At 38.0% G+C, this 21,267-nt stretch overlaps 1 protein-coding gene across 1 annotated transcript in view; it reads right to left on the bottom strand.

Moving 5' to 3' along the window:
- Positions 1-20,294, bottom strand: part of TNPO1 (transportin 1) — a 103,590-nt gene extending 83,296 nt beyond the window's left edge. Inside the window, exon 1 of the mRNA XM_066376980.1 lies at positions 20,100-20,294. Coding sequence (XP_066233077.1) covers positions 20,100-20,114 — 15 coding nt within the window. The 5' untranslated portion in view covers positions 20,115-20,294. The remainder of the gene's footprint in view (positions 1-20,099) is intronic.
- Between the last annotated feature and the right edge of the window lie 973 nt (positions 20,295-21,267).

Raw genomic sequence — 21,267 nt, 5'->3', positions numbered from 1 at the left:
AATCACAATTGATTAAACCAGGATTGGGCACCTGACCCTCCATATGATGAATCCTAGCACAAAAAGATTAGCTAAATCAACTGGATTTCCTTTCTAGGAAATGTAAACAGGACGTACTAAGATCATTTACCATTTACCAGTCCTCAAAGCACAGGCTAAAAGTTCGTGATGTGGTAGGCAGGTGGCCATCATTAGATTCCATATGCAAGACAAAAGTATAATGGGGCAGAAGTTATAAGCAAACAGAGAGGAGAATGCATCAGCACAGAGAAAAGCAAGGGAGCTCTGGGAAAGATGACATGTTCTACCAGAATAAGAGTAACTGGTCCCGGGTGCTGCCTTGCTTCTCGATAGCTATTCCCACAAATGACTTAAAATAAACCTCCCTCTTTCTCTTAAGGGAATCTGAATGAGTTGTTCTTCCTTGGAACAAAAAAGCTAAATTAGAATAGAAATATAACTATTTAAATATGTAACCCTGTGATTATATATATTATAACAAACTATTCCCAAAATAAGTTTGCTTTAAGTGAAAGGAACTGCATGTTTAGGGACTTCTCTAGGAACTGTGGGGCTAGAAAAACGAAAGCTGATGACTATCATGGAAATCAATTTCCTTATATTGAACATCAGAGTTAAGTTTGAGAACTGACATAGAACTCTCTGAGAGATACTGAGTATGAATATACCTAGATGGGTGGAGAATAGACTGATAAGAAGAATAGAGAAAACCAAAAATAAAGTCAGCTGCCAGGTCAGGCGTGTAACTTCTTGACAGACAACAGAATTCCTTACTTATCTACTTCTACTGCTCCTCTCCCTTCCCTTTTCCAAATTATATTATTTTGGTTCTGAGCATTGGTAATCATTGCCCCTGCTGCCATCAAGGAAAAAAATACCACACAATATTCATTTTATTAACACTTTATACCAGTGGGAGATGTAAGAGCAGTGGCTACTTATCCTCACTGCAGTGCCAGCTTTCAGATAATACTTGTTTCCCAAGACTCAAGACAGTCCACATCTCAAAGAACCTACAGCATCTCTTATCATGCATTTTGAGGAAGCACTACTATTTACATATCTGGTGAATAAAACATTCTTTTTTTCTTGGTACTTTTCTGAAGTGAGAAGTGGGGAGGCTCCTGCATGCACCCAACTGGGATCCACCTGGCATGTATGTCCACTAGGGGGCGATACTCTGCCCATCTGGGTGTTGCTCTGCTGCAATTGGAGCCATTCTAATCTCTGAGATGGAGACCATGGAGCCGTCCTCAACGCCCAGGCCAGCTTTGCTCCAATGGAGCCTTGGCTGCCAGAGGGGAAGAGAGAGAGAGAGAGAGAGAGAGAGAAAGAAGAAGGGAGAGGGTGGAAAAGCAGATGGGCATTTCTCCTGTGTGTCCTGATTGGGAATCGAACCTGGGACTTCCACAAGCCGGGTTCGATTCCCAACCAGGGCACACAGGAGAGCCAACTGGCCTGGGCTCAAAACATATTTTTTAACAAATATAAAAGGGAGCTCCTAGTATATTAGACAATACAATAATATATGATACATTAATAACTTACCTGAAAAACTAATTTAGAACCAATAGATAACTCATGAAAAACAATTCACAAGAGAAAATACAACAGTAAAAATAAAATGAAAAAAATGCTGAACCCTACTAGAACATGTAATAATGAAGTGTTTTCAAAATAATTGGCAAAGATAATTTTATAATAATATACTACAATGCTAAAGATATGAATCAACTTTAATAAATTACTGATAGTATAAACCAATACAACCTACTGAAAATCAACTCAGCAATCTATACTGACAACCATATGCATTTCTATATTCTTTGTCTTCATGATTATACTTCTGAGATTGTATTCGAAGAATCCTAAATACAGGGGGAAAAAAGCATTATCTCAAAGATTTTATCTCAGGATTATATATAATATAACAACAAACATGGGTAAATAACACAACATTCAAATGCTGGGCCATTTAAAAAGATGGTTAATTTCTGTAATGACATAAAAATGTTTTTTCTTGTGTGTATTTTTCTGAAGCTGGAAACAGGGACGCAGTCAGACAGACTCCCGCATGCGCCCGGCCGGGATCCACCGGGCACGCCCACCAGGGGGCGATGCTCTGCCCATCCGGGGCATCGCTCTGCTGCAACCAGAGCCATTCTAGCACCTGAGGCAGAGGCCACAGAGCCATCCCCAGCACCCGAGGCCAACTTTGCTCCAATGGAGCCTTGGCTGCGGGAGGGGAAGAGAGAAACAGAGAGGAAGGAGAGGGGGAGGGGTGGAGAAGCAGATAGGTGCTTCTCCTGTGTACCCTGGCCAGGAATCGAACCCGGGACTCCCGCAAACCAGGCTGACGCTCTACCACTGAGCCAACCGGCCAGGGCCAAAAATGTTTGATTAAAAAGTGAAAATGATTAAAAAAGTTGTATATAGAGAACTACAAAAAAGTAAAAATATAGATATAATAAAGAATTATAAAGAGAAAAAGACTGGGAGGAAATAATGAAAAGCTAGCAGTGCATTAGTGTATAAAAATTATGGGACCTACCTGACCAGGTGGTGGCGCAGTGGATAGAGCGTCAGACTGGGATGCAGAGGACCCAGGTTCGAGACCCCGAGCTCACCAGCTTGAGCGTGGGCTCATCTGGCTTGAGCAAAAAGCTCACCAGCTTGTACCCAAAGTTGCTGGCTTGAGCAAGGGGTTACTCAGTCTGCTGTAACCCCATGGTCAAGGCACATATGAGAAAGCAATCAATGAACAACTAAGGTGTCTCAAGAAAAAACTGATGATTGATGCTTCTCATCTCTCTCCATTCCTGTCTGTCTGTCCCTATCTATCCCTCTCTCTGACTCTCTCTGTCCCTGTAAAAAAAAAGAATTATGGGTCCTTTTTTTTTCTCCTTAAAAAATTTTCAATATTGTAGACCCATTACCTTTGTAGGAAAAATAAATAATGAACATTTCCAACAGTATAATTGTTAAAGTCATAAATCTAGCAGAGCAAAATATCCCAAAGAATTTACTATAGTATGGTACAATGCTTGCTACTCATGATGATGACAGAATCATCAAAAAGTTTAAATTATACCTTTTTATTTTACTTTTTAAGACAGTAAGAAGGTGTGAAATACAGTTTTTTAAAAAATACTTACAGGTTATGGTACTTAAAGAGTTAAGTTTTAGTTATAGAAAATTGATGTACTTGTAGCAACTTTTTCCCAGATTATATCATTAAAATGAGTAAACACAATGATATGAAGATAATTTTGAAAACAAAGAAAAACTCTTTACAGTTATGCAAAAAAAGCTAATTCAAAACAGGAGATTTATACCAAAAAAATTATTTTACAACCCCCGAGAACTATTTATAATCCCAGAGAAAGGGTGTCCTGAAAATTAGATAATGGGAATTATTAGAGTCTATGTGATTTAGTTTTATCATGATTTTATTACTCTGTAAGTATGGAAATAATATATATTTTCAAATGCAATCAAAAGTTTATTTAGAAAGTCACAGAGGGTCTCACCAGGAGGTGGTGCAGTGGATAGAGTGTTGGACTGGGACGCAGAGGACCCAGGTTCGAAACCCCCAGGTCGCTGGCTTGAGCGCGTGGTCACTGGCTTAAGCATGAGGTCCCAGACATGACCCCATGGTTGCTGGCTTGAGCCCAAGGTCACTGGCTTGAGCAAGGGGTCGCTCATTCTGCTCTAGCTCCCCCCTCCCTCAAGGCACATGTGGGAACACAATAAATGAACAACTAAGTAGCTGCAACAAAGAATTGATGCTTCCCATCTCCTTCCCTTCCTGTTTGTCTGTCCCTCTGTCTCTGTCAAAAAAAAAAAAAAGAAAGTCACAGTGGTAGAAGAGGTGAGCTGTAGAAGAAATGAGCTCAGGAAACAAGTTACAGAGGCAAAACAAGAGGCCCTTGTTGTTTAGGAGAAAGAAGCAAGGAAAGGCACACACATGCTTGACATAGGGAGTCGCTGGAAATAATTTTAATAATGTTATAACAACAAATTAATGTTAAGACATTCAAATGTTTAAACAAAATACTAAGGAAAAATATACAGACATAGTAAGACTACTATAAAATTTAAAACAAAAATACTACAATTTTTTAAAATATAAAACATTTCTAAATTAGTACAACTTAGTAAAACTGTTTTGAAAAATTGTTTGGCAATATCTATTAAATAACTAAACATATAACCTTAAATTATTTTTCAAGCATCTCTCATCAATCTGATTTTTCAAAACATTGATGCATAATTCCAGAAATATCATTTAAGAAAAAAAAATCATTAAAAAGCTCAGTTAAATCATGTTGAACTAGAAAAAAAAAATCCCACAAAAGCGTAAAAGCCAAAAGCAAATTAAAATAAATGTTAGCTTGGAAAAGAGGGTCTATAATTCTTGAGACTCCTACATTTCTTGAGACTCCTGTAGTAAGAAGTTCTATAGACTCAATAATCAGCTATAAATATTTTAAGCAAAATTACTAATGTATAAGAAAATTGTACCATATCAACACAATAAATTTAAATTTTTTTAAAGTTAAAAAAAAGAAAATTCTGACTACCAAAATAAATGAGCATACTACAAATAGTTTAAATTAGTCATTTATTGAACTAAAAAGGTTAGAGTTCTAGTACTTTTCATTTTGTTAAACACTTTTATCATATACTATTTTACTTTTTATTTTATGAAAATAATTCCTAAAGCATTTAAGTAATTTAAAATTAATACTTTTCTAAAATAGTAAATGGAAACCCTGTAAGATAAAAAATTGTTAGAATTATCACTGGATTCTTCTAAATATATTTTTCTGACTAAGGAAGCTAATATAATAACTAAGAAGAAAATATAAACTTACAAATTATCTTAACTTGAAACAAATGGCAGAGTTTGTCTATTTACTCTATGAAATAGATACCACCTATGACAACTGCACACTTAAAATAGGCAGCCTTAAGAGCCTAATGAACTGCCTCAAAAGCACACACTATTTTTACTACATTGAACTAATTCTTAGAAAGAAAAATAAATTTATTATAAAATATATATTTTTCTAATCATTTTCCTAGAATATGGTTGGAGACATAGAAAGTAAATCTTTGTCTAAAGTCACATGAAATGATATTTCAAGTAAAAAATATTTCACACAGTAACTAATCCATATTATAAATTGTTAAAAAAATAGTCTAGTCAACTTGTATTTTTACATTTTTACAGGAGTAGTATACATACTCTAGAGGGAAGGAACTACAGAAATTAAATCAATAAGCAAACATTTCATTAGGCACTTGTATATGCAAAATTTTATATCTGAACAAACTACAAATACAATAAAAGTCTGGAATGAGAGGGATGAACTAGGAAATTCCTAAGATCTCTTTACGTTATGAAATTCAATAATTCAGTATGTGGCTAGGTCTTTGATAAACTTGACTCAAGAGCATTTGAGATATACAGAAGCTTATTATAATTCCCAGGACCAGAAAATGATAATTTTATTTGAAATCACAATTTTGTCATAGCTGCTGTGCAATTTTTAAGCTCTACTAGAATCTGACTGGAGTGTGACTGTGTAGATTCTATTTTATAAAGAAAAATTGCCTGCTGTGCACCTGATCAGCAAGTACCGTACCAACGTCAAAACAAAAGCCTTTACCTAAGATGTAAGGTTAAAATAAAGCTAGAGTTGTATTAGATTAGAGTCCTTTCCTTTTTATGCCTCAACTGTTCATTTAAGTTTCCCCATAAAATTCCTACAGTAAATTTTTTTTTTTAATTCATTTTAGAGAGGAAAGGGAGAGACAGAGGAGAGACAGAAGGGGGGGAGGAGCTGGAAGCATCAACTCCCATATGTGCCTTGACCAGGCAAGCCCAGGGTTTCAAACCGGTGATCTCAGCATTTCCAGGTCAACGCTTTACCCACTGCGCCACCACAGGTCAGGCCCTACATTAAATCTTAAACTATACTGCTTTCTTGATTCTGAGCTGACTAGGCTCCAGAAAAACCTTCTACCTGTACAGCTGTTCCACAATTTCATTCTTGACTAATTGGATAGGAAAGCTGTACCAACATGGGAAGGATGCTATTCAAGTAGGCACTGCAGATGCTTGAAGTCATGGCCACAGTCTTTCTGGAGCTAATAAGCGCAGTGTAACTTCATAGGGCTTTGGGACAAAATGCCTCTACCCACAGGTCTTTTAAGTCTTCTGTGCCATGAACAGCCAAAATAACATCAGTAAAAAAGGACTGTGAGGGATCTGGGGTTCTTGTCTCACTTCTTTGCATGAAGAATAGCTAGCTGGGCAATGCTGTACATACCACTTATACTCATTTGATTAATTTCCTCATCCATAAAGCAACCAAAACCATGGTCCTTTCAGCTTCTAGAAGTAAAACATTTAGTTGACTATAAGTAATGAATCTATCTGGTCACATTCTACAATATAAACACCATCCTTACTTGTTTCCCTTATAATTGCTACTAAAATTCTCAAAGCCTTCAGGGAAACCTGTATTCAATTCCATTGTTCAAGTGTAGTTCTGGGACTACTAAATTACCCAGTAAGAGCTACATGTCACTTGATTCTTTCAGCAAATACCTGAGCTTCTGTTAAAGGGCACAGTACTGTCCCAGGCTTAGGTAATTTCTTACAGATGTCACATTCAGTATTAAGAACAATCTTTAATTGAAAATATTAGAAAATTTTCTATATAACAGATGTCTTTACCCTTTGTCCCCTTAAAACTGTACTTAACAGAAAACTTTGTAAAACATTATTGAACTAAAAATCCTAATTCCTGTTCTGGAGGACTTGTGGTTTCAATGATTCACTGTTTAATGCCCTTTTCCTAAATTAAGTTTATTTCTAATATTTTATAATATTTTCTAATAAAGGTTTGACAAGCAGCATTTTATGAAACAAACTCTTTTTGAAACAGATGACTTTTTAGACCATGCCCATATACTGTCAACTAAATTCTACCACAAAAAATTAATCCAAGTATTTTATTTTACCTTTCTAACAATCAACACCAATAATACTGAAAATATGATTTATGCTGTAGACCAGTGGTCCCCAACCTTTTTTGGGCCACGGACTGGTTTAATGTCAGAAAATATTTTCACAGACCGGCCTTTAGGTCGGGATGGATAAATGTATCATGTGACCGAGACAAGCTTCAAGAGTGAGTCTTAGACGGATGTAACAGAGGGAATCTGGTCATTTTTTAAAAATAAAACATTGTTCAGACTTAAATATAAATAAAACACAAATAATGTAAGTTATTTATTCTTTCTCTGCGGACTGGTGCCAAATGGCCCATGGACTGGTACCAGTCCGCGGCCCGGGGTTGGGGACCACTGCCGAAGACTAGTAAAATTTACATATAGTTTAAATATCTTCACATTTTTTAGTCTTTCTTCTTCTGTCCTAATACTTACTAGATGACATCTTGAACCCTGATCTATCATTACAGTTATAATCCAGATCCAGACATTTAAAACTATTTTCTATATAAGTATCATTGCCTCTGATCTATATATTTGACTTATTTGTCCTCTTCCAACAAGGAATTTCAGCTATTTCCATGCACTATGTGGGTGGCACTGCAATATAGAACTTTGAGCGTAAACCCTGGAGTTCCTCTGCTTGACTCTGAGTTCTTGTTCTGCCACTTATTAGTCATAAAAAGGATTATTAACCTATGATCTATAACATGAGATAATAGTTCCTCTATCTCATAGGATTGTTATGAGGATAAAAATGGCAAAGATTCCATGAATAAAAAACTATTTTCTCTGTCAAAAAGGCAACAACTAGATGTAATAGAAAACCCTGAACTGGATCTTGCACTGGAGGAAAAAATGTTACCAAGGATGTAACTGAGACAAGTGACAAACCTGTAATATAGACTTTGAAAAACTATATTTCCTAAATTTGATAAGTACATGTGATTTCAGAAAAGAATATTCTGGCTGTTAAGATACATACCTCCCACTATCAAATAATAAAAATAAAATTGTGTGTGTGTGGGGGGGAAATCTTAAAAATTGGTGAATCCATGTAAGCTGTAAATGGGGGTTTTCTGACTTATTCTCACAGCTATTCTCTAAATTTTCTTTCTTTTTTTTTTTTTTTTTGAGTCAGGGAGAGAGAATCAGGAACATCAAACTGCTCCTGTATGCGCTCTGACCAGGGAATTGAACCCAGAAACCTCTGCACTCCAGGACAATGCTCCAACCAACCCAGCTATCGGGCCAGGGTGCAACTATTCTGTAAATTTAAAATTATTCAAAATATCTTAAAAAACCAGCTTTGACTCCATTCATCTTTCACTACTACTTAATTTCTCCACTTCACAGAAACATCTTCAAAGTTGTGTACATTCAACATCTCCCCTTCTTACCCCAGTTGACTTGAGATTTTCCTTGTTGACACACCCAATGATTTCTTCTTGGTTTCATCTTAATTTCTCCACAGTGTTGAACACAGGCAACTACTTTTCTACCTCTTTGCCTGTGGCATCATCTCCCTGGTTTTCCTTTTATTTCACTGGCTGCTCTTTGTCACTCTCCATTCCTGGCTCCTCCACCTCTAAATATCCTAGGCCCCTTTCTTTTCTGTATCTACCTAAACTCATCCAGCCTCTAGGATTAAATAGCACTCTGAATTCCAGACTTAAGTATCCAATGTCTTTCAAGACATCCACTTGTTAAATGGGCATCTCAATCTTTGCTGACTAAAACAGAACTCTTGATTTTCTTCCCCATCCCATTCAAATCTGTTCTTCCTTTAGTTGCCTAATATCACTAAATGCTTCTAATGTTCATCTAGTTGTTCCATTCAAAATACCAAGGGGTCATCGTTGATTTTCCTCATATTCGATATCAAAACCATCAGCATTGTCAAAATATACCCTCTGACCAATTCTCTCCCCCTCTACTGTCTTCCCTAGTGCAGATACCATGTTCTACAAGAGCATGGACAACTACAAGAGGTTTCCCTGCCTTCTCCTTTGATCCCTTTCAGCCCAATTTCTGAGATAAAGTAGCAAAAATGATCGTGTTAAAGCTTCAATTAAATCATATCTTCTATCGACAACTTCCAATAGTTTCTCGTCACACTTAAAATATAACCTCACATCCTTACCAATTACACTTAATCTGGGCTTCTGCCTATCTTTCTGAACTAATCTCCTAGCAGTCTCTTCCCCCTTTTGCACTATGTTCCACTGTGTTTCTGGCTTGTTGAGTTCTCTAATAATGATATGCTTGTTCCCACCTAATAGTCTTCTTTCACTTTTGTATACTCTTCAAATATTCATACTGTGCGCTCCTTCTCCTCACTCACATTGCTGGCCAAATATGGTATTTAAGAAAGGCAGTGTTCTTTTCCCTTTTTCTCTAATCCATTATTTTTTTATTTTCTCTCATTGCATTAGTTAGAACCTATTTCATTTTCCTCTTTCTCTTCATAAAAAAATCTTTAAAGGAAAAACTTATGTGACTGTTTCTCATTGTATATTAAAAAAAATAAGCAACACAAATGAAAATCAAGCTCCCTTCAAGTATCTCTCCCAATCCTAGTCTCCTTTCTGAAAGTATTCAAATATCCATTTGACACATAACCATATAGAGCTATTTTTGGTGTATGTGTGCATTTATTATTATTATTATTATTATTATTATTATTATTTAGATGAGAGGAGGGGAGATAGCGAGACAGACTCCCACATGCACCCCAACCAGGATCCTCCTGGCAACCCCCATCTGGGGCCCATGCTCCAGTACTGAGCTAATTTTAGCATCTAATGCTGGCTCTCTAGGACCAACCAAGCTATCCTCAGCCCAGGGCTATGCTTTTGAACCAATAAAGCTGGCTGTGGGAGGAGAAGAGGGAGAGAAAGGGGAGAGAGGGAGGGAGGGAGAAGCAGACAGTTACTTCTCCTGCATACCCTGACCAGGAATTGAACCCAGGGCATCCATATGCCGGCTGATGCTTTATCCACTGTGCCACCAGCCATGGCATGTGAGTGTGCATTTAAATATGTTTCTGTAGAAATATAAAGTTTTATTTCTGTTCTATTAAAAACTCACTCAAAATTTGTCTTAGCTTTCCTACTGTTTATACAGTACTCACAAAAACTAGGGGATATTTCAAAAATGAATATGAAGCAATGAAATATCCCCTAATTTTTGTGAGCAATATATATAGCTCTATTTCAACACAAACTGCAGTACAGTTTATTGAACACTTAACCTCTGTAATTTTGCACCATTATAAGCAATTCATTCATTTAACAAATATTTACCAAGTACCTACTATATTCTAGGCACTGTTCTAGTTGCTGCAGATACAGCAATAAATAAAACAAAGATATTTGCCCTCTTGGTAGCTTACATTGTTATAGAAGAAAGACAATAAACAGAATATATAGTGCAGTTTTTCTTCAAAGCACCAGACAGTAAATATTCTAGGCTTTGCACATGTGGCATGTTTCTTTTCTTTGTTTCATAACCCTTTAAAAATGTAAAAACCATGCTTAGCTCAAAACAAACCACAGGGCAATACAGCTCTAGATGGATGACCCATGATATAAGTGTGTTAGAAGGCAGTATGTGCTATGCAATACATAAAGCAACCAGGATAAGGAGCGTGGGAGAGGCAGGGTGTAGTATTAAACAGGGTTTTTAGAGAAGATGAAATCTGAGCAAAGACCTGGAGGTAAGGCCAGTGAGCCAAGTAGATATTTGGGAGAACTAGCTAAAGCAAAGGCCCTATAAAGTAGGGACATGACTGAAATGTTTATGATTTAACAAGGAGACCAGTGAGCGAGGAGGGAAAAGTGGTAGTGGGAAATGAGGTCAGGGAGGGAAGGTAAGAGGAGTTTTGGCCCGATTACAGAGAGCGTGTAGGCCAATGTAAGAACTAGATTTTCTCTAAGTGAAAGGGGGAGTCATTGCAGGGCTTATAATAGAGAAGAGACAGGGATTGTCTTAATCTGTAAAAGGCTTGCTCTGACTACTATCTTGAGAAAAGACTGTTGATAGGGGCTAGGGTAGAATGGGGAGACCAAGCAGTAATCTATTTAAGTAATCTAAGGAGACAGTAGTGGTTTGCACCAGGGTGGAGGTAGTGGAGAGCGTGAGAATAGTAACATTCTGGGTGTATTACACTGATATATATATATATATATATATATATATATATATATATATATATATGTAATACACACACACATGTAAATAGGTTGTCCTGAAAGAATGGATTTAAAGAGTCAAAGAAAAAGAAAAATCAAGAAAAACTCTAAAATTTTAGCCTTAGCTACTGGGAGAATGGAGTAGCCATTGACATACAGAAATGGGGAAATCTATGGGAAGTTTAGGAGTTTAGTTTTGGACATTATGAGTTTGATGTCTATTATTAGACAGGTAGAAATCTTGAATAGGCAGTTGAACATATGAGACTGAAGTTAAGGAGAGAGGCTACAGATCTAAATTTGGGCATTGCTGGCATTTAAATGTTATTTAGAGCCATAAGGCTGAATGAGATTACCAGTGAAGTGAGTATAGATTAGGAAAATAAAAAACAAACAAAAATAAGGACTAACCCTGGGGTTCTCTCCTGTTAAGAGGTCTGTGAGAAGAAAGGCAAAGGAAAATTACAAGGAACCAGCATTGAAGAAAGAGATAGACAGGGGTATGTGTCAACCTGGAAAGCAAAGAAAGTGTTTCAAAGAAAAGGGGAAAATAGTGTGTCAAATGTTGTGGGTGGGTCAAGTAAAATAAGTATGGTATTTGGCAACATGGAAGTTACTGGAGAACCTGAGGAGCTATTTCAGTGGGAACGGGGCAGACAAAGGCCTGACCAGAAGTGAGCTTACCAGAACATGGAAAGAGAAAACTTGGCAATAGAAAGTACAGATGCCTGGCCCGTGGTGGTGCAGTGGATTAAGGGTCAATGTGGAATGCTGAGGTTGCTGGTTCAAACCCAGGCTTGCCCAGTAAAGGCACATACGAGAAGCAACTATGAGTTGATGCTTTCTCTTCCTCCCCATCCCTTTCTCTCTCTCTCGCTCTCCTTTCTCTAAAAATCAATAAATAAAATCGTTAAAGAAAATATAGACAACTCTTTTGAGGAATGCTGCAAAAGGAAACAAACAAAAATATATGGGGAAACAGGTGGTAAAGAATGAATCAAGTTGTTTTTTTTAAGATGGGAGAAAACTAGCATGCCTATTGCTGACAAATGCAATTAAAAAATTGACGTGGAAGAAGAGAAGCTGAAAGAATATCCTGAGCAGATAAAAAAAGATGGGATCTAGTAAAAAAGTAGTCGCAGGGACACGAACAGTTAATCTACGATAACAAGCAGGAAGATAGCATGCATTGACCAGATGCTGGTAGGTACACAGGGTGATAAGAATCTGGAAAATTTCTGATTGCTTCAGTTTTCTTAGCAAAGCAGGAACCAACATCATAAGCTGAAAGTGAGTATGGGAAAAGAGATACTGGATATCTGAAGAAAAGAAGATATGAAGTAGTCATTTAGTAGAGTGAACAGACTAGGAAAATAAGGTACAACCAACAGCAGCCTTAACAATCCACTTGAGGTATGTGGTCATAGGTGGTTGTGTGCTTGCTTCCAGCCACATTAAATTACATAGGGGCAGGTGCAGAGGAAGCAGAATTGGTTTAACTAGAGCTGTGGATCTTACCAAAGAAGCAAAGACCATGGGAGTTGATGCAAGGAAGAAATTAAAATGACTAACCATGGAATTTAAGCAAAGTAAGAAAGGGAGTGAAAACATTAAAAGATGAGTGGCAGGAAAACCATATTGGATGAATGGATTGTAGATTTTGTTAAAGTCAAAAGATGAATTGGGGCTGAGATACTAACTAGCAGTGGTGAACCACAAAAAAATAGGAAGTAGTGACATAGTAGAATACATAAAATGGTAACTATGGAGGGACTGCAGTTATTGACAATGCAAGAGGGTGTTACTATGGGGGTAACGAGAAAAGATAGGGTAGATGGAAAGAGCCCCGAAGAAAGGTCTAAAAAATGAGAGGCCATGGTACTGAAAAGATCAGATATGTATAATCTTTTCAATTTCAATGTACAGATTGAAGTGATATTGTAGAGAGGGGCAATGAGCGTGGCACTAAAAAAAAAAAAACCCCAAAATTGAGAAACTAGGTTAATAGGTGATAGCAATCATAAAGGGTAGTGGATTACATAATCTGCAGACATAACCCAAAACTGAGGGTTTTAAGGGAGAATTTTTTTTTTTTTTAGATAGGAGGGAGAATAGTCTGAAAGCAGCAGAGTTGCATGGCATACCTTTCCCACTGGTAAGAACAGTGGTAAGGAGCGCTATGGAAAAATAAAAGCCAATTGCAGTGCAAAAAGTTAGGTTTCTGTAAGAGCAAGAAAGTGAAGGGAGTGTTTAAGCACAGGCTGAAACTACATTTTGCAGACAATGGACTGTAAATTCCAGCAGGCACCGTAGATATAAAGAGTTGGGATGGGGCTAAAAAAAAAAAAAAAAAAAAAAAAAGACAAATATAGACCCTTCTGTGAACTAGAGTGCAGGATATGAAAGGTGACCTGGAAGTCTGGAGGTTCTGTTACTACTGACAAAGATATATTAATACAACTGACTCCTGATATAGCCATATACTTCTCTAAGAGATGGAAACTGCTGGTCAAAATATTTTTACTTTAAAATTTAAATTGTTGTATGACTTTCCCTACAATTTTGTATTTCTCTATTAATGGGGCGGGTAAGGCCATACTTCATGTTTATTGGCTAACTGTATTTCCTCTTCTGTGAATTTGCCCTTTTAAGAAACTGAGTTGTCTTTTCTTTTTGCTTTACAATGCTTAAAAATACTTATTTTATATTTTTATTCTGCTCCTAATGTTTCCCACAAATCAATGTTATAAATTCCTTTCAAATCTTTCAATGGCTCGTTTTAGGACAACACAGGTTCAGTTGGTAATTTCTTCCTCAAACCCTTCTATTATATACAAGAGATTGACTAATTAAGGCCCACCAGTCAAATGTGGTCATTCTATTAGTTTCAATAAGGTCTGACTGCTTTTGCACTAACCTGGCTGAGCTGGTAGGGCCCACAAAGCAGAAAATAGTTGCTGTTTGATCCTTTATAGAAAAAAGTTTGTGGACTCCTTCCCTATGCCTTTTAGGGCCTCTGAACTGCTTAGTTTCAAGAACACAGTAGGTCCTTACCTTTCCTGATATAGTCTGAAGTGCTGCATCCACCACATACCTGTGCCGGTACTCTCAGTCCACATGAAATCTATCACTAGTCCTCCTGGGAGCCTCCACAGATTTCTATCATAAACGCTGTAACTATACTTTTTTTGTTTACATTTCTCTCTCTCTACCAGTATTAAATTTCTGAGGACAATGAACAATCCCAGCACTAATAAATGTTTAGTGAATGAATAAATGGCACACAAAACTCCTTCATAATTTGCCATCTTTCTCATTTTCCTGTTATCCAAAATAAACTATATTTTTATTTCATTAAGTATTTTTCAAAAATATTATTACTAACGGCAGCATAATGATCAATGTTTTATATTCTTTTCTTTATATTTTTTGTGGATACTACCTATTCCTAATAATTTATATGTATCAATTTAGTATAGTCATGATTTACTGAAATATTTTTCCTAATTCCTTTATTAGTAAAGACAACAACAATGGAATCTTGGCCCTTCTCGGATCGACCTTTTTATCTACTGTTGTAACTTCTGTACCTGAGAATTAAAAGGCTCGATTGGTAATTATTTACTAATGCTTCAGAGTACTTCAAAGTTAATTATAAAAATGCAATTCAAATTTTTTTTGCTTTAGTTTTTCTTTTTAAGATTTTTTAAAATTGATTTTTTAGAGAGGAGAGAGTGAGAGAAGGCAGAGAGGAGCAGGAAGCATCAACTTGTGGTTGCTTTTTGACCAGGCAAGCCCAGGGATTTGAACAGGTGACCTAAGCATTCTAGGTTGGTGCTTTATCCACTGTGCCACCACAGGTCAGGCTGCTTTAGTTTTAAGTATAAAATTAATCTCCCACATCTTATGGGTAGTCTCCTTCTCCTTATCTGGATCATCTCTATTATTTTTTAATTTATATACCTATTATAAAAACTACCTTTTCAGGGGTCTTACTAAGTGTATTTTTCAGCTTAGTTATTTAATGGATCTTTGTTATTTCTCATAACCCCAAAATTTGATGGATTTTTTTCTCCCCTATCTGTGCTGAGGTCATTACTAAGAGTGTTTCACCCACAAATACTTGCTACATGCATTTTAGAAACCAGCTTTATATATGTTACCAATTATATCTCATCCAGGTAAGGATTTCATTTTTCTTTTTCTAAAATGTATATGGCTAGTTAAGCCTTGTCTGGTTTAACTAATTTACCCATTCATTACTTCCAGCTCAGTCTCACTATTTTAATAATGTGGTCTATAATCTACAGTTAGATTCACTGTTATAAGATTCTGTATTCATTCAATGTACAGTATATGTATTCATCATAAAATCTGAATCTGTACATTACACAAAATTTTATAAGTAAAAGAGCATGAGCTTTGCAATCAGGCAGATGTAGATTCAGATCCAGCCTTGAACACTATGAGACCTTGGGCAAAGTACTTACCTATCTATACTTCAGTTCTCCCATTATCAATAAATGGAAATAAGTCCCACACTGTAACACAGGGCTATGATCATGAGCATAATATATTTAAAGATGCTAAATGCCTATAGATAATGTCCAGTATATTACACAGAAAAAATGTTAATTCACTCTCTGTTCCCTCCCATCTCAAGCAATAAGAACAACAAATGCTGTGCTCAATTTATTTTAAGCCCATTATTAAATTCTCTTAAGAAATTGGCAATATGGACCATGAGCTTTGGATGTTCATACACTCTGATCCAGTATTTTCACTTTGGGGAACCTATCTTTTTATTTTTTAAGTTTTTCCATTGATCTAAGACAGCGGTTCTCAACCTGTGGGTCGAAACCCCTGTGTTTTGGTCGTTCGACCCCTGCTGGGGTCGCGACCCACAGGTTGAGAACCGCTGATCTAAGAGAACGAAAGAGGGAAAAAGAGAGAGATAGGGGAAAGGGAAGGAAAAAGAGAGAGGGGAGAGGGAAAGAGGGGAGAGAGACAGAAGCATCAACTCATTGTTTCACTTAGTTGTTCCACCTAGTTGTGTACACACTGATCAGTTCCCTGACCAGGGGTCAAACCCACTACCTCTGGTGCACTGGGTTGACACTTTAGCAACTGAACCACCCAACGAGGTCAGGGAACGTATCTTAATGAAATAATCCAAAACAGAAATTGTTTTATTTACAAGGGTGTTCAGTGAAGTGTTTCGTATAACTGCAAAAAATTTAGAAACATTTTTCAACAAAAAAATGTTTAATTATTAGAAACCAACACAAACATTAAGTGGTTATTTTAAAAGATGCTGACAAAATAATAGTAGGAGAAAATGCTTATAGTGCTAGGTGAAAAAAATGAAATGCAAAATTGTTCATATAGCAATGTCTCAACTTGTAAAGATCAAATAAGCTAAGAATAAATATTGAAATGTACCAAAAAGTTCATATATAGCTCTTAGTTACCTCACAGTCCTGATATTAGTGATTAATATTTTCTGGTTGTTATGTAAAATACCAATGATTATGACAATGATGATAATAATGCAATTATTATTTATAGTGTTTACTACATCCCAGGCCCAATTCTAAGAGCTTATTGTATTAACTTATTTAATCCTTGTAACATTATAAAATGAGGAATTGAGGCACAGTGAGATTAAGTAACTCACCCATGGTCATACAGATAAGTAATTATGGAAGGTGCCAAGATTTGAATCTAAGAAGTCTGGTTCTAGAGCTCCTGTTCCTAACTGCTATATACTTCACTGAAAAGATTTGCTTTGTTTTTAAACTTGAACTATTAAAAAAGGTATATGTCAATTCAAATCTTGTGGGTATTTTCTTTTTCAGTTATCGGCTTTCAACTTTCTTTCAGTTCTGATGCAAATACTTGCTCTGCCATTGGGTGCCATTCTGAAATAAGATGCCACCATTTCGAAATGGGTTCTATCAAGAGAAATCTGCACCTCTAATTCCTGTTCTAGTATCTCACTGAACCATTGCGATTTTGGAACTCTAACATTCTTATTTATTACACCTACTGACAGTATTTCAAATAATTTTAGTAAGGAGGTCTTGGAGCAACCAAACTGGCTTATAGAAACTCTCCAACACTTACCCACCATTCATATAATTCATATAACTACAAATCTAAAGTCACCACCCTTACAAATATCTGCTATTGTAAAGTTTGCTTCTCTGCAATGCAAGAGACCACTCTCACCTGTCATCACCAGATATCTACCACTGCATTGGCTGAATGGGAACAACAGAAGTTTTCTGTAGCTAATCCTTCCTTTTTGAAGGTGGCATTATTCTCAATTGTTTTTGAAAACGTTATCAGTTAATCACTCTGACTCTCTCAGCTTTCTTATCCTTTTGCTGGTAAACCAAGTTTTGGGGGACAAGAACAAGATCTTTTTGGCAAATATATATCTTCAAATATTGATCCCAGGAAGAAATATTCCTAATGTATAACCTGGGCAATAAAAATAACTCCCACTTACTGATGTGCTCCTGTGTAGTTTACATTTGATAATTTTTTTATTACATATGTTACTTGGTTCAACTTCCTTTATAACCAAGTTGCTTTTCTTTTTTATTTATTTATTTATTTTTTTACAGAGAGAGAGAGAGAGAGAGAGAGAGAGTCAGAGAGAGGTATAGACAGGGACAGACAGACAGGAATGGAGAGATGAGAAGAATCAATCATTAGTTTTTCATTGCACATTGTGACACCTTAGTTGTTCATTGATTGCTTTCTCATATGTGCCTTGACCGTGGGCCTTCAGCAGACCGAGTAACCCCTTGCTTGAGCCAGTGACCTTGGGTCCAAACTGGTGAGCTTTTGCTCAAACCAGATGAGCCCGCGCTCAAGCTGGTGACCTCGGGGTCTCAAACCTGGGTCCTCTGCATCCCAGTCCGACGCTCTATCCACTGTGCCACCGCCTGGTCAGGACAAGTTGCTTTTCTTAAAAACATATTTGCAGAATCCAACATAGTTGAATGCAAGAAATTCTTCTAAATATAGTACATTTACATTTCAATGTTATTCATTTACAGTATTTAGAAAAATTAAGTTCATGTGATGGCTTTAACATTATATAAAGGAAAATAGTCATAAAAATAATGAATACAATAATGAGCATTAACAATGGAAAGAAATATTTACAACCAGAATGTTAATATATTTTTACCAAAATCTTATCCTGCTCACAATTTATAATGTTATTAAGCTTTATTACATTATAAGATTTTTATATATTGAAATATCAGTGGGTAGAATTTAATAATTACCTGAATATCATATCTAAGACAAAGATGTAACCACATTATGACTGATCTGGGTGGGGGGCCCTTTTTAGGAAAAGGAAAATGGAGCACTAATAGTTCATTAGGGTCACATTAAATTAGATGAAGTAAAAACTATACTGCCAAACTGTTATGCATTTATGCATTACATATGCCAGGGAGTAAAAAAGGAAATCTGCACCTTCAAACTAATGTTTCCCTTTTGCAGTTGCAAGTTTTTAACTTGGTGGAGCCATTCTCTAAGAAGAATGGGATTCAGGGAAGGGTAAAGTGGAAAATAGAATTGTTTCCCAAAAAAAGAATCCTCCCCTGCTTCACTAAGTATAACTTAATTACCATTCTAATATGAAAGCTTTCATATACAGGGGTGGGCAAAGTAGGTTTACATTTGTAATACAAATAAATATAATAATAACACAAAAACTGTTTCGTGTACTCACAACTGTAAACCTACTTTTGCCCACCCCTGTAACAGGGAAACTTAAAATCCAAAAGGAAGTTATCCTAAAAATGAGTACATCGGACCAGCCATTTTATAATCTTACATTTCAGAATACCTATTACACGATACAACTTGTATCTTAAGAACATCTTTTCTTTAGGGTAAAAAAAAAATCCATTTATGCATTCGTCATCGAAGTCATCACTGCTTCAAAGCAGGATTGGTATTAAGCTTCTTAATACAACTGTCAAAATCAATTTGTGCATAGCCTTCAACTTTAAATTTCTACATTTATTTCTGCTGATAGACCTAAATGATTAGTGATTAAAGATAACGAACTGCAGACAATCATTCCAATATTCAGTTGATATTTAAAATCTGCAAACAAATAACAGTCGATCATTTTTAAAGGAAGAAAGCCATTCCCAAAACAAGTAGATTGTGGCAGGCGGTCTGCTCCTCAGCAGCTGTCCCCTGTTGCGTGTTCTTGTGGGAGAAGTACAAAAGGGTAGAAGGGCAGAAAGCAAATCCACGCAATATCCACACAGTTATAAACATTAAAAATTACGTAAACATGTCGTGAAGCCGTGCAGCCAGGAAGCCCCAAGGGGACAGACCCGCCCGGAGGAAGAGATCATCAGCTAGCTGAGTGTGGAGGCGACGGTGAGTACGGGACCGGTACTTCCGGGCAGAGGGGCCAGGAGGCACAAAGACCGGCCAGGGGAGCGGCGCCGGGCAGTGCCCAGAACCCGCGGGAAGGCGCCGCCGGGATCCTCAAACGCCACCGATCAATTGGCAGAAGCAAAAACTCCCCGGAGCAGACCCTCTGCTTCCCGCCTCCCTAAAGGGCCCCAGGCCGTGACCTTGGACACCTGAGGGGCCGCCGCCCACCCCCTGGCCGGGTCCTGCAGGACGCCCGGGGCGACAGCTGTTGGGCTTCGAACCGCGCATCCGCCGCCCCCGGGCTCCAAACGGCCAGGCGGGGACCCGGAGGGCGGCGAGTCCGCACCTCTCCCCACGGCGTGTCAGCCGGCTTCAGAACAGCTAGCCTCCGCTCCCGCCCTCCAGTCTGGGGCCGCGTACCCTCACGTCACCTACCTGGTCCCACACCATCCCAGAGGCTCCGGCGCTCGGGCCCTCTGCCGAAGCGGCGCTGCCTCTTGCCCGGGGCCTGAAATGGCTGCGGAACAAAGAGAATCTGGGCTCCAGCGAGCGCCGGTCGGATTGGCCAGGGGGCGGAGCCCGCCGCGGGAACGTTCGGCGACGGTCGCCTTGGCAACGGCTGCGGGCCGGAGAAAGCTGCGGCTGACAAGCCTGCGGACTGACACCCGGCGGTGTGCGGCCGCGGTTTCTAGACCGCTCTTCAGCCTCTGGCCTCCCGCCTCGGGTCTCGGCCCGCGCGGAGCTCACAAGCTCGCGCCCCCTGCGGCCAGCGCGCTGGCCCGAGCGTCCTGCTCGCAGAAGGAGCGGCGGCGGACGCTGCTGTGCACCGTGAGGCCTCGAGCAAAGTGGCACGCCCTGTAAGTGTGGTTGATGAGGGGGCTGTGCAGCACTCTCCTGGCGTGGTGACCCTAGCCCTTCCTAACTTCTGTACCCCAGGATGACCTCCAAGTGACAGCCGTGCCCTGGGAGCCTATTTCACACCGAACATGCCGCGCATCCCATGTTGATACGGTTCCAACGTCGCTAGTAAAAGCAGAAATGGCTTCAGCGGAGACCGGCGGAAGGCTGCCTGCTAATATTTCAGGATAGGCTTTTGAAGTATACTGTAGCTAGCATGCCCGCTGCCACGTAGGTGACGACAGTACATGGTTTATACAATTAGGTTTTACATCGCCAGGTGTGTAGTAATATAAAACTAGTTTCTTGCTCTTCTCCATAGCAACCTTCATGAGAAATTAAAATATCTTTTATTTTCCGAACACAAAATAATTCAAAAAGGGAGAGGTAGACTTTTTATACTCAATCATATTAATGGTAACGAATAGATAAATATCAGTTGCTTTCCCCACATTAGTCATACGTAAGTTTACTATATATGAATATTTTTAGTTTTCATAGATAATAATTATTTCCTAAGGTGATGATGCCTGTGGTAATAATATTCTTCCTCACATAATCAACGTGTGCGAAAATGTCAGCAGTTTTGACTACTCTACTTGCACATGCTGTGTATATTATGTTATAAAAATAGGTAGTGGTTGTTGTCTTCCAGTCATAGTCTATATAAAATTATAGTACCAATAATAAAAAGTATTTTTTAATT

This window comes from Saccopteryx leptura, chromosome 1 (assembly GCF_036850995.1).
Source record: "Saccopteryx leptura isolate mSacLep1 chromosome 1, mSacLep1_pri_phased_curated, whole genome shotgun sequence".
NCBI classification, from domain to species: domain Eukaryota; kingdom Metazoa; phylum Chordata; class Mammalia; order Chiroptera; family Emballonuridae; genus Saccopteryx; species Saccopteryx leptura.
Note: the sequence above shows the minus strand (reverse complement) of the source record. Positions and strands in the feature narration are given on the sequence as shown.